Source organism: Hypanus sabinus, chromosome 10 (assembly GCF_030144855.1).
Source record: "Hypanus sabinus isolate sHypSab1 chromosome 10, sHypSab1.hap1, whole genome shotgun sequence".
NCBI classification, from domain to species: Eukaryota; Metazoa; Chordata; class Chondrichthyes; order Myliobatiformes; family Dasyatidae; genus Hypanus; species Hypanus sabinus.
The window spans coordinates 29,699,349-29,712,842 of NC_082715.1; the positions used below are offsets into that span (position 1 = coordinate 29,699,349).

Sequence of the window (13,494 nt, forward strand, 5' to 3'; positions counted from 1 at the left end):
CAGCCTCCAAACAAAAAGTAACAGATTACGCACATGGAAGAACAGCAAGAACATCAGATCCCAAACCACCAATCAGCAACAAGAAAGGATGGGCAAGGTACAAAACAAAATAACTGAAAGGGGCCAATATGAACTAGAGCTAGTTTCAACTGCAGTCCAATCCATCAATCTCAGAATTTCAATAACATCTCCGAGAGCATTGGGACCCATCAGCCCTTCTGAGGGCAGCGACAAGAAAAACAAAATGTTTTTTTAATGTTTTATTGTTTATGGGGTACCACCAAAGACCTGTTCATCTTTTTGCTGTTTCTTCAATACCACCTCATGGCAGAAGATGGAAGAGTGCACTCTAAATTTGGCATAATGAAGACATGCAAGAGGTTTAAGTTATACACATTATGTTATCTTCTACGTAAAACTTGAACCATTCTAAAGTGATCCCATATCTAATTTGATAAGATGTCAGATAAAAGGCTGGTTTATTGTACGTATTGGCAGGGGAAGTGTGATAACATTGATGAACATTGTTATCATATCAAAACAATCAGAATAAACAGTTCTCTTTTCAGACTGGAAGAATGTAATTTATGGAGTGCTACAAGGATCACTTTTGGCCTCAATTATTTACTATCTTTGTTAATTACTTCAAAGAGAGGGGCACCTAGGGTAAGGTATCCAAGTTTGAAGACTTGAAAACAAATGGAAGCAGCAGCTGTCTGGAGGATATTTAGCCTCTTGGTTTGAATGTATGGGCTAAAAATTGCTAATGAAGTTTAATGTAGTTCGACATCATACACATACATAGCAGAAATCAAGGAAAAAGCAACAGACCATTAACACATGGAAAGATTGCAAGTGAGTGTAGACAGGGTGATGGGTTTTCTTGTACATAAATCACAAAATATTTGTTTGCTAATGTAGTTAACGTTAGAAAGATAATTGACTCAGGACATTATTGCAAAAGGGGTGGAGTTTAGAAAGTAATAATTTTACAATTGTATAATTTTCTCACTAAAGTCACACCTGGAGAAGTTGAAACAATTTTAGTCAGTTTAATCCCAGGATAAACAGTCTTGTTATCATGAACTGTTGAAAAGGTGAGAGCGGTATTCTTCAGTTTCAATCAAATATAGTCTTATTAAAACATTGCAGTCCCTAAAGGGCAGGATAGAGTAGGGTAGGTTAGAGGTGCTTTGAGAAAGGTTGGATAAACTTGTTTTCCCCCCTTCACCCACTCCCATTGCAACAACAGAGCTGAGGGAAACCTGAGAAATTTATAATGTCCTGAGGCATTGGATAATAGGCCCTTCTGGGTCAACAAGCCCATGCTGACCAATTATGATCATGTGACCAACTGACCCATCTGTACACAGTTGAAACATGGGAGGAAACCAGAGCACCCGGAGGAAACCCACAAAGTCACAGGAGATTACATAAACTCCTTACAGGCAATGGTAGGAATCTTTTTCTTAGGATCAAAATGTCCAATACTTGAGGGTACACATTGAAGGTGAGAGGGGAAAGTACAGAAGACCTGTGGAGAAGTAGCTTTTCCTTTTCAAAAAAAAACAAAGTTGAAAATGCCTGAAATGTGCTAGCAGGTTTGGGAGTGGAGGCAGGTACAAAAGCCATTTAAAAGGCACTTAATGTACTAAGAATGGAGAGATAGGGACATTGAACTAATTAAACTAGTAATTTAATGCACATATAATTACAAATTTAGTTAGTACAGCACAAAACAATGGGGTGAAATGCATATACCTGGCTGTACTTCTGTGAATTTAGACCTTAAGTAATAGATATAGTTTTAATTTTCAGGGTTATCACAGAAAAGCCAGACTCAGCACTGATTTTGCAGGTGTATTGTTGATATGATTGGACCAACTAGACTAATAAAAGAGTAACCATCATTTAGATCAGCACTGTTTGGAACTGGACATGCCACTATACGAGCATCCATAGCAAATATTAAATCAGCCCATCATATGGCAACAAATCAACACAAAAAGAGCATGCAGACATGGTCAAGAGGTTCAGTTGTTCAGCCAAACAGCAGAATGGGGAAGAAATGTAATCCAAGTGACTTTGACCATGGTATGATTGTTGGTGCCCAATGCAGTGGTTTAAGCATCATAGAAACTACTGATCTCCTGGGATTTTCACGCATAACAGACTCTAGAATTTACAGGGAATGGTGTGATGAACAGGAAAAAAAATCCAGCAAGCAGCAGTTCTGTGGGCAAAAATGCCTAGTTAGAGATCGGGGAGAATGGCCAGATTGGTGAAAGACGACAGGAAATATGACTAACTCAAATAATGTGTTACAACATTGGCCAGATAGAAAGCATGTCGACTGTTTTCCTACCACAATTTAAAAATGCAAAACAAATTTATTATTTGAGCCACAAGTTCCCATCGAGAAAGAGGTGGTAAAAATGAAGAACAAGTAGACAGATTTCCTTTCATGATGAAAAGGTCCTTTTGGGTTCATACAGAATGTTCTGTTGTCATCTCAAATGACAATGTGCATGAAAGCCAAAGTTGGTCTTTGAGCTTCAGAAAAATGTCACACAAACACACTTCATTGTGGAAAAAAAGCAGTTTGAACTTTTATTAGGATGTACCATGTTAATAGCTTACATCAGTGATATAATCAGTAAAGTTAAATGCCTCATGATTTCAACCGGATAATAGTAATAAACACACAATTATTTGTACCCTGAATAAATTAGTATCACCCTGAACCAGTAAGACATGTTCTAAGTAGATTAAAAAAAAATACCAAAACAAGCATATCCTTCTCCATCTTTGAAGACCATTGTGCTAAAAATAGGTTGTGTTTTCTTTTATCCATTTGTAGCTAGTTTTGTGATAGTAGTAGTACCACTAAAGTTGTGAAAACCTCTGCAGTGTAGCACCAGTCCTGCTCGATATATAACCAGCTATATCATCCCAACTGGTGAAGCATTTCAAGATTCTCTTTTGGAAAGCAGTTTCTCCCACAAACAGCATTCTACCAGCTATAACAATTTAATACAATAACCCAGAATCACCATGGCATCCTAGTAAGCAGTTCATTTCATTACCGTTTAAGAAATCTGCTGAAAACAAGTGTAAAAGGACACAAGTACAACAGCTTGGTTCAAGTAGTATGTTATTTGTTAAAGCCCCAAGTGTATGATTTTATGAATCAGAGCCATTTCTGCAGCCATTTCAACAGCAAAAACCAAAACTAACTAATGAAGCTGAGAAAATAAAATGAAACATGACCTTAGCATTAAAAGCAGAACATTTAGCATCCAAAGTTTAGCACATTTAGAAAATAAAAATCAAAGCAAGTTCCATAGAAGACATCACTATTCCACTCTTACTTGAGTTGCTTAAAGTTAGTGCACAGGTACATAATAATATCCCATGTAAGTTAAATATAGCAAAATGGAATATTAAAAATTGCACACAATTTGCCTAGGAATGCATTTCAGTTAATGAAAATAAAAAATGCAAAGAAAGGCTGACAAAATTTCTGGCTTCTGCATGCCAGGTGGATGCCATGCTTCAGTGGAAGCAAACTTCACATTCCAGAGATCAATGTGATTGACCCAAGAACGTCACTTTGAGGAGCTCGTCGCCCCTAACAGCTTGAGCAAGTGCAAGCTTTGTTTTCAACTACCGGCACTGAATGGCCGTTACCACCAAGTAGGACTAATCATGTACAATGCCACATGAGATTAGAGGAGATCAGGTAGATGACTATAAACAGAGTCCAGGAGTTTCTGGCTGGCATCCTGACTCTTGCCTCCCACAATCTCGAAGAGCTTGTCCAGTTTGTCCTCGGCATGGCATATTTCTTCTATGATTCCAAGCTCCTCTTGGTTAAGAATGTGAAGCATGTCGTCAAAGATAGGCTGCAAGTCACAAGGATCTAAGCGTACCTGCCGTAAAATGGTATCTTTCTTCTCTGCAATTGCGAAGGAAAAAGAAATATTAATTCTATTTAATAGTTCCATCCAAATATTTCCCAAATAGACATGGTATATATTGGGCATTTCTGTTGTTTTTTTTTCTTTCTCACTTCCACCTGACTTGAGTTCCATTGTCCTAAATGTATCAACTCCAGTGTGAATTTAAGCCCATGGAATTCCCCTTTTCTAATTTCACAGCAACAAGAAGTTATTTGAGAATGGGAAAGATTGCAGGCATGTCATTTTTGGCTATCCTTAAATCTCCACTGGCTTGGCTTTCCAGCTATTACCGCTCCAGAGCCGTGAGGATGAGCCTATCTCGGCTGTTTAGTTTCCTGCCTAACATAGGATACATAGCAAATTGAAGTCCCCAAAACAAAACAAGGTCCCCAAACAAAACATGCTGCAAATCTGAATTGAAAACTAAGGGTTGGAAATATTCTGCTCGTATCTATGGACAAAGAGAAAAAGATGAAAAAAGATCTCAGAATGACAACTTTTCACTACAATCCCATGGAAATGTGAATCTTCTCTCACCATTTAAACAGGATAGATTCAAGCTTTCGAAATAACTTGGTCTCAGTTCTTTAACTTATGGGGCTCATCTAAAGTCAGTTTCTTTTCAAACATCAGCTAAGGTTCAATTAATAAGTTGCTTCACTCTATTCCTTGGCTAATTTAATGGTACATTCAGAACTTGGCACTCATGCATAAATTCTGTTGCTTAAAAACAAAAATTACAGCAAATTCCCAAAGTAAGCAGTATAAACTAGTCACCTTGATACCTAGCCAGACTGTATCCCCACAAATATGTTAAACTGCAGCAGAAATATTCTTAACATTCAGTAATTTTGGAAATAGCTGACACATAGGTAAGTGTTGATAGAAAATGGGATAGAAATCAGTCATCTCATTTCTCACTTATTTTTATTAGTATTATTTCTTTCTTTTCATATTTGTAGTTTTTCTTTTGTATGCTGGGTATCCAACCCAGTGGTGCAGTCTTTCATTGATGATATTATGGTCACTGGATTTATTGAGCATGCCCCCAAGAAGATAATCTCAGATTTGTATATGGTAACATATGAACTTTGATAACAAATTTACTTTGAACTTTGGTGACAGCTTCATTTTAAGGCATGTGTGATGGGGACCTACAAGTACCTGGCAGTGTACTTGGGATGACAGAAATGAGTGGAACACCACAGAGGCTGTATATGAGGGCCAGAGTTGCCCCTACTTCCTAAGGGGAATGAAGTGCTTTGGAGTATGCAGGCCTCTCATACACAATGTTCTGCCAGTCTGTTGTTACCAGTACAATATTCTATGTGGTGTGCTGGGGCAATGGCATCACAGGTGATGCCAACTAGCTCAATAAACTAATGAGAATAGGCTGAGTGAACTGGGCCATTTCTCTTTGGAGCGACGGAGGATGAGAGGTGATCTGTTAGAGGTGCATAAGATGTTGAAAGGCATTGATCGTGTGGATAGTCGGAGGCTTTTTCCCCAGGGCTGGAATGGTTGCCACAAGAAGACACATGTTTAAAGTGCTGGGGAGTAGGTACAGAGGAGATGTCAGGGGTAAGTTTTTTTTTTAAACTCAGTGAGTTGTGAGTGTGTGGAATGGCTGCCAGCAATGGTGGTGGAGGTGGTTACAACAGGATCTTTTAAGAGGCTTTTAGATAGGTACATGGAACTTAGTAAAATAGAGGACTATAGGTAAGCCTAGTAATTTCTAAGTTAGGGACAAGTTTGGCGCAACTTTGTGGGCCGAAGGGCCTGTATTGTGCTGTAGGTTCTCTATGTTCTTTGTTCTAAACTGTTAAGAAAGGCTGGTTCTGATATAGGAGTCAAACTGGATACACTGGAGGCTGTGGTAGAACAAAGAACTCTCATAAAAATCCTAGCAGTTCTTGATAATGCTTCTCACCCTCTGCATGCCAGCTTGGCTGAACAGAGGAGCTCTGTTAGTAATAGACTAAGGTGACTGCGCTGCTCCAAAGAGCGTTATATGGGGTCATTCTTACTCTCAGCCATTAGGCTCTGTAATGAGTCATCCTTTTGCCAGGGAAGTGATGACTGTCCCCGTTGGACTGTTTGGCACAACTTATTTTTATTTCTCCTTCTCTTAATATTTCTATCTGTGCACTTGTAATGTTACTGTGACACTAATTTCGGTTGGGATCAATAAAGTATTATTCACCTGCAACTTTAACTGCAAGTCAATAAAAAATAAATTAGTAATTCCAGACCTATTTGAAGATAAGATTACAATACAAAATTATTTTATTTCCTGGAGCGTAGGATGAGAGGAGATCTGATAGCGGTATACAAAATTATGAGGGGTAAAGATTGGGGAAATGTAAACACAGATTGAGTGAGACTACAAGAGGTCATAGGTTAAGGGTGAAGAGTGCAATGTTTACAGGCAATGTGAGGAGAGAACTTCACTGAGGATGGTGAGAGTGTGGAGAGCAAGCAGAAGTGGTGGATGTAGGTTCTATTTCAACATTTAAGAGAAATTTGGATAGGCACGTGGATGGGAGGGGTATGGAAGGCTATGGACGTGCTGGTCAATGGGACTGGGCAGAATAATAACTGGGCACAGACTAGATGGGCTGAAGGGTTTTTTCTGTACTTCATTGTTCTATGGCTAAGTAGGCAGAAGTTTAAAAAAACCATCTCAGTACTCTTAAAACCAAATGCAAGTCATACAACTCGTGACTAACAACTTTCAAAACAATTAAAAATGAAATTCATTGTTTACCTTTGGAAATGAAGGAACCAGTTCTACTAAGAACTGAAGATGAAGTACTTGAAGTTGAGTCACAGCGAAGGAGAGGTTCTGATTCATCAACAAAAAAGACTTTTGTCTTATCAGCTGGAGATGGTTCAACATTCGTGTTGGGAACAGCTGGATTTGGAGTCAGACCATTTTTACAGCTGGGAGTCAAAACAAGCTTCTCAACATCCAGCTGGGGGGGGGGGGGGGGGGGAAGACAATAGTAAAATTGTTTACTGAATTAAATTGGTCAAAACAAGAACAGCTGACCAGATATAGACCGCAAATCTACAGATAATAAATACTGCACATTCTCAGCAGCTACACAATATGCTGAACAACAGCTCTACAGACAGAAAACTTTATGCAAGTTCACAAAGGCAATTAAATTTTTAAAAACTTGTTTTTCAAAACCTGTATTTTGAAGGGATTTCCTTCTCTTTATGACATGACACTATGTTCTGCTAATTTTGCTCTGGAAACAAGGGGCATCTCCAAACTCCCCATGAACCAGATAAAAAAACCTGCCTTCAATTATAGGACCAAAAGCAGTTGACTGTATCAAGAGATGAAAATTTTGCTATATTCTATCGCTGGAGTAATAACAAACATAATGACTTTCAGATATTCTACAAAACCTCATCATTGATTGTGACAAATGAAACATTGAAGTTTTGTCTTGCAAATTTATTACAAGCTATTATAGCTTATTAAAATACAGTGATAAAAATCTATATTGTCAATTGTGTGTATTTTACAATTCATATACTGATGGTGAACCAGTTACAACAATTTTAAATATGTTTCCTATACAGAGACAACATCCAATTCTCATTCCTTTCATTCATGGCTCATATATAACAATTTAAATTCATTTTTAAACATCACACAGGATGAACTACATTTGCATATCATCCTTTCACTTAAATATCACGGCATTCAAAAGGAAACTGATATTTGTTTTTCCAAACAGAAAACTCATTTGAAAATAATTTGTCCACTGAAGCACAAAAATTTGAAAAATCAGATTGATTGCTTGAGAATGTCCCCCAGTGTGATGATAAACTGTCAGATATCCAAATGATACAACACCCTTCTCCCCGAATATGGCTGGCAAGGGTTCATGGCATAAAAAAGGTTGGGAGCCCCCGGTGTAAAAGCAATTCAGACAACTATATGTTAACTGTAATATGTTATAAGGTTAACTAAATCTATCTGTGAAAACAATTAAAACCTTAAATCAGTGTTTTTCACTGAGGGAGTGGCACACTCCAGAAACTAGAGATCATCTTTCATTGAGTAATTAGTTAACCATTTGGTTTCTAGAACGAGATAATATCTATAGACCCACTGTATCCAGAGATACCAGCCACGTGACAGACACACTGCCACCTGGCTGGTCAGAGGACACACCACATGCCAATCAACATTTGGTCCTTCCCAACTAATCAATGCACACCTAAATTATTGGTCACCTTAATTGGATTCTCTCGCCCAGCCCCAAGCTATAAAAGGTGAGACTTGTCCCTGGCTCGGTCTCTCTTACCTCATTGAAGGTATGTGCATTGATTTATGTTTGGGAAAGTCTATCGTTTGTTCTGGTAAGGGAGCCGCAGCTATCCAAGGTCAAGGGGGATAACTGTTGTAGTGCTTTTCCCTTGTTCTTTGTTTGTGTAACCGCACCCTGTCACCACACCGCTTCCTGTGTATTGTAGTTGCTTGTGTTGACCCGATTTCCCCTTGTAAATAAATTCCTTATTATTAAAAAAACTGTGTCCAGGCCTCTACTGTTGAGACTCAAAGAACCAGTTATTTCCATCACAACACCCACCCTAAAAGTTTTCATGATAGGGACAATTCGAAAAACCAGGGGTAAACTGAAACAAACAGCAATCCTTTGGAGAGCCATATTTCTTTAATAACATCTGATATATAAAAATTAGAGTCAGTCATTCTACCTGCCAGTCAAGAAACCATCTATACCAAGCCTATTTGCCAGCACTTGATCATAGTCTTCAAAGCTAAAGTTATGCATACCCTTATCTAGATTCTTAAGCCTTCAGACACTGTTCCAAATTCCAACTACCCTTTGGGTGAAAAAAAATTCTTCCTCAGATCTCATCCCTATGGAATTAGACAGTCTATGGGGGAAAGTGCCCTACAATTTACCCTGGATATATAATCTTGCCTACATCTATCAGAACCCCTACCACCCAGTCTCCTCTACACCACAGCACACCAACTCTCCTCATAACTGAAACTTCCCAACAGTATCCTAATTCTTTCTGCACCTTCTCAAGTGTAAACACATCTTTGTCAGAAAAAGAATGCTTTTTTACTGAAGTTAGGGTTTCATTCAAAACAAAAAGATGGGGGCCATTTACTTAGTGTACAAAAGACATTGTAGATGATAAAATGTCAATTGGCACAGCAACCCTCAGAGGGATCATAAGCGGAGAGAGTGGGTAGTTTCAAGTTCCTGAGTGTCAAGATCTCTGAGGACCTAACCTGGTCCCAACATATTGATGGAGTCATAAAGGAGGCAAGACAGTGGCTATATTTTTATTCAGAGATTGAAGAGGTTTGGCATGTCAACAAATATACTCAAAACCTTCTATAGATGGTGTGGGTGTGTCTGTGTGTGTACACGTATTCTTTAAGTCCCAGGTGAGCTCTCAATGTGACAGCTGACAGCTGTGATAGCTAGAGTCATAAATAAATGGTTGGTTTGGACTTACTTTGTTTCAAGAGTAATTTTGAATTACTTTGTATAATCAAATCAGGGAAAGAAGGGAAGGGTGAGGGAGGAGGCAATAAGAATTTCAACGGAAAATATTTAGCAGGGCTCCAAATGATACCAGGCCAATTTACATTTCAGCCACTCACGTCTGAAGTACTTTGGAAGTGTAACATATCAAATGCCACTTAACTGTCATAAAGTTCGATAATTACGACTGGTTATTCATTGCAAATCTTAATTAGCTCTGTGCAGAGTGACAATTGTGTATGGCAGATAACAGAACATGTTTATTGCAACACTATTGCATAACTAATTATAGTTGTCTCAAAAAAATTAACTGAGCAATGTTACATTATTTCAAAACACAATTAATGCTTGATTTTGTCTATGCACAATGTATTTGAGAGATCATATACTGATGTTTGTATTATTGATTATTCCTGTCCATGCCTTGTGGCACATTGGGCAGCAATCTTGCCATTTCTTTAGTATTTGTCTTTGCTAACTTGATGCTCAACCCAGCATGGATGTAAAGTAAAGAGGCAGCCGGATTCAAACTCGGGACCACTGGCCTCCGTCTGTTGCAGATGTCAGCACCCTTGGAACTAAGCTCAAATAATTCCACTCCACAGCAGATTGACATCATTTGTCCAGCCAAGCTTTAGTGAAGTGAGTGAATTTCAACTTGCAAACTTAAAGCACTGAAGGCAAGTGTAGGAGGCACTGAAGGAAACTGAATGATTTACCGATATTTTCAAAAACTTTATAACCGTGCCAGCTAGCAAATTGTCTAACAAATTAAATAACCAAAATGTTTAAGCCAAGTAGTCAAATAAAAAAAGCTGATTAAAATATCAACAGACAAGGGCAACGCATTTTTGAGATTGGATTAATTCATTAGCTTTACAGTGAGCGGCAATACCATAGTATTAATTAGATGAAGAAATCAGCTCATGGTAAAAGCTGCATCAAAACAAATGTGACCCAGTTTATTTTCAATGTGGCACAACTCCACAACCAATAGTCCAATGGACTTTAAAATACTTTTTCCATCCTTTAAGGATATCCCCAAATTGTAAGCAACAAATTACAAGGAATCATCTAGTCAGCAAACTGCTGTTCAAAAAAAACCCTGATTCTAGATCTAAACTCAATGCCCAGTTGATCCCTTTACAAAAGCTACATCAGGCAACATTAGTGGGTATTCCTTACAAGTTGGTACAATATTTCATTTCATGAACAAAATATTCCAATAGAATTTCAATTTCCTTAGATATTTAGATGAAAAGGAAGTAACTATCAGATGTTAACAAATTTTGACACACGTCAGTGATAATAAACCTGATTTCGATTGATTCGGATGTTATCACAGCACTCACCAGAAGGTGACAAGTCTCACCAAGGGACAATCAGCACTGGCTGTATTAAGTTAATCAGTCGAACATACACAAATCAGGAAAAATAGAGGGTCAACTAGTGTCACAAACTTGTTCTGCTTTCTAATAAGATCATGGTTGATCTGATTTCAACCTCAATTGGCAGAGTCTAATCTACCCTGCTTGCATCTCATCAACCTTAAATATTTAAAGATTCTGTTCCAAACAACAATAGGGCAAGTTTCAAAGGCTGCCTTCTGGGAGAAAAACTGCACCACTTTTTAAAAAAATGACTATTAGTTTGTGACTAAAATATATACTTACTGTAATTTACTATTCCTATGCTGGGTGCATTTTATATAATCACCTGTATACATGTAATTATTCAATGAGTTTTGTAGAGGTTACAGTTGCCTCTTAATTTTTCTGGGAACTTCCTTGTTTGGCGGTCAAATTCCTTGAATCTGGCGATTTAGTTTCTTAATTTACTGGTTGGAATTTCAGACCAGACCACCTTTGTTCTTCTCGTTCCCTTCGGCACTTTTCCTTTGCTCTTTTCTTCACCTCTCACCATGCTTCTCTCCTCATCTTTTGTTCTTCTAACATTTCAAACTATCATAAGCAACAAGTTTTCTGCCTCATTCTCAATTTACAAAGAACCTTTGGATCCCAAGCACCAGGATCCAACAAGAACCTGAAGCATTTGAGCTCCAGCCAAGTCTCTCATGCCAAATTTCAGCGGACAAGTATAGATTATCCAATCTCTCCCCCCCCCCACCCCCCTCGACCAGCTTCTCAATTCAGATTAAAGAAAATACGAGTATCAAAGTCAACCTGGCATTGAACAAATCTATAAACTTGGCTCATGTGAAGTGAACTTTCCATTATCCTGAAGCAAATAGGAACCCATAATAGTAACTTAGAACCACTATGACAGTATGCTCTACAAAAGGATTCACCTAATTGACAGTGATAGTATTCAACGTGGTGATACTGTACACTTATTCTCTCACAAAATTATCACTTCAGGTCTGGATTCTATGAAAGACAAATGAGAAAAATATGTCCTCTCGGCGTGCGTCAAATCCTGAGAATTCCATCTCTGAAGCCCCTACAAACCCGGTTAAATAATTCAATACAGAGATAGACTGATTCTGGATTTTAGGGAAATCAAGGGATCTAGTGAAAGTTCACGAAAATAGAGGAGCTTATGTAGATGATCATGAACCCAATGACTGGTTGAGCAGTTCACCCTGCTCCTGATGGCATTTCCTTTGAGATTATTTTATTTGCAGTGCCAACATATGCCCATCAAGTTGCCAACAGAATGCTCAGCAGCCAGAGACTAATATCACACGAGGCTGAGTGAGGAAGTATGGCTGAAGACATTGCAGGTGTTAAATGGTCCATGCCTATAATCACCGCTAAAGCAACCATTCCAACTCACCTACCTGAAATGAAGGTCAGGGACCATGTCAAGTCATGAGAAAAATAAGACAAAGGTAGTATTTTAAGACACCTTTAGTTTCTCATTAGCAGATATGCCATAAACACTACTAATAAAACAATTATTTGTATTATTTAGATTAAAATTGATAACATGTACTGTGCTGTAAAAAGCTAATTTTCACGGCATTTCCCCCCACAAGTATGTCTACAACAATAAATGAAATATAACTCACAAGAAACACTGAAAGATCTCAGCAGGATGCCATGTTCCATTCCTAATTAACAACATATTCTAGCATCCAGTATGGAGATTAAACAATAGGCTTATTTTAGCTTAGCTTACAATCTGACTGCTGGCTTTGTTCCTACTGATGTGTGTTGTCTACCTGGTGTTACCTGAGAGCAGGGAGGGGCCTTAATTATTCCAGACACAAAGCGAGAAGAAGAAATGGCCTTAAAAGTTAACTTTTCTATACATTTACACATACCATATACACATATACAGGCAAATAAGAGGCCAGACACACATTAGCTAAGAAATGGCTTCTTAGTTCTCAGTACAAATTAAACTATACGGTTCAGACATCAGCAGGAAATTGAAAGCAATGCTTTTATGCAGCCACTAGTCAGCATTTAAACTGGATAATTGATTTGAAGCTTTGGAAATGTCATCTTCAATTTTAAAACTTAAGGCTAAAAGTCCTTACATACAATACCACTTTGCAAAAGCTCAAGCAAGATGGCTCCACTAAAAAGTCATATTACCTTAACATGATCATACTACACCACTCAACTTCAGTGAATAGGTTTTCCTTCAGTTATCGTCTTTAATTTTTGATCTAAAAGCCCTTGTTTCCACTGGCTAACAAATAAAAAATATGACTTGTACCAGCAAGTATTTCCATATTTCAGCTCTAAATGCATACAGTGTAAACAGTCCCATCTTAACCCACGGGTTGCATTTGATAACGTACAACTTTGAATGCAACAAAAACATCAGGGTTAATGGCACTGATCATTTATAAATACATAAACTGCAGCTTGTGACAAAGACATCCATGTTTAGTGAAAAACTCCATGATATTTTTGCTTAAGTAGCACCACTTAACATCAAGAAATGGGATCTCTGTCTCACCACCATAACATATGAAATGCAAGTTATGCTATTTGCACAGTAAATACCAA

The 13,494-nt window shown here is 38.0% G+C and overlaps 1 protein-coding gene across 1 annotated transcript in view; it reads right to left on the reverse strand.

The window, feature by feature from the left end:
- Positions 1–2,584: 2,584 nt before the first annotated feature.
- The window catches only part of tnfrsf21 (tumor necrosis factor receptor superfamily, member 21), a 53,249-nt gene continuing 42,339 nt past the window's right edge, over positions 2,585–13,494 (reverse strand). Inside the window, exons 5-6 of the mRNA XM_059981580.1 lie at positions 6,730–6,937; positions 2,585–3,958 (exon numbers count right to left, since the gene is read on the reverse strand). Of these exons, the coding sequence (XP_059837563.1) occupies positions 3,729–3,958; positions 6,730–6,937 (438 nt within the window). The 3' untranslated portion in view covers positions 2,585–3,728. The remainder of the gene's footprint in view (positions 3,959–6,729; positions 6,938–13,494) is intronic.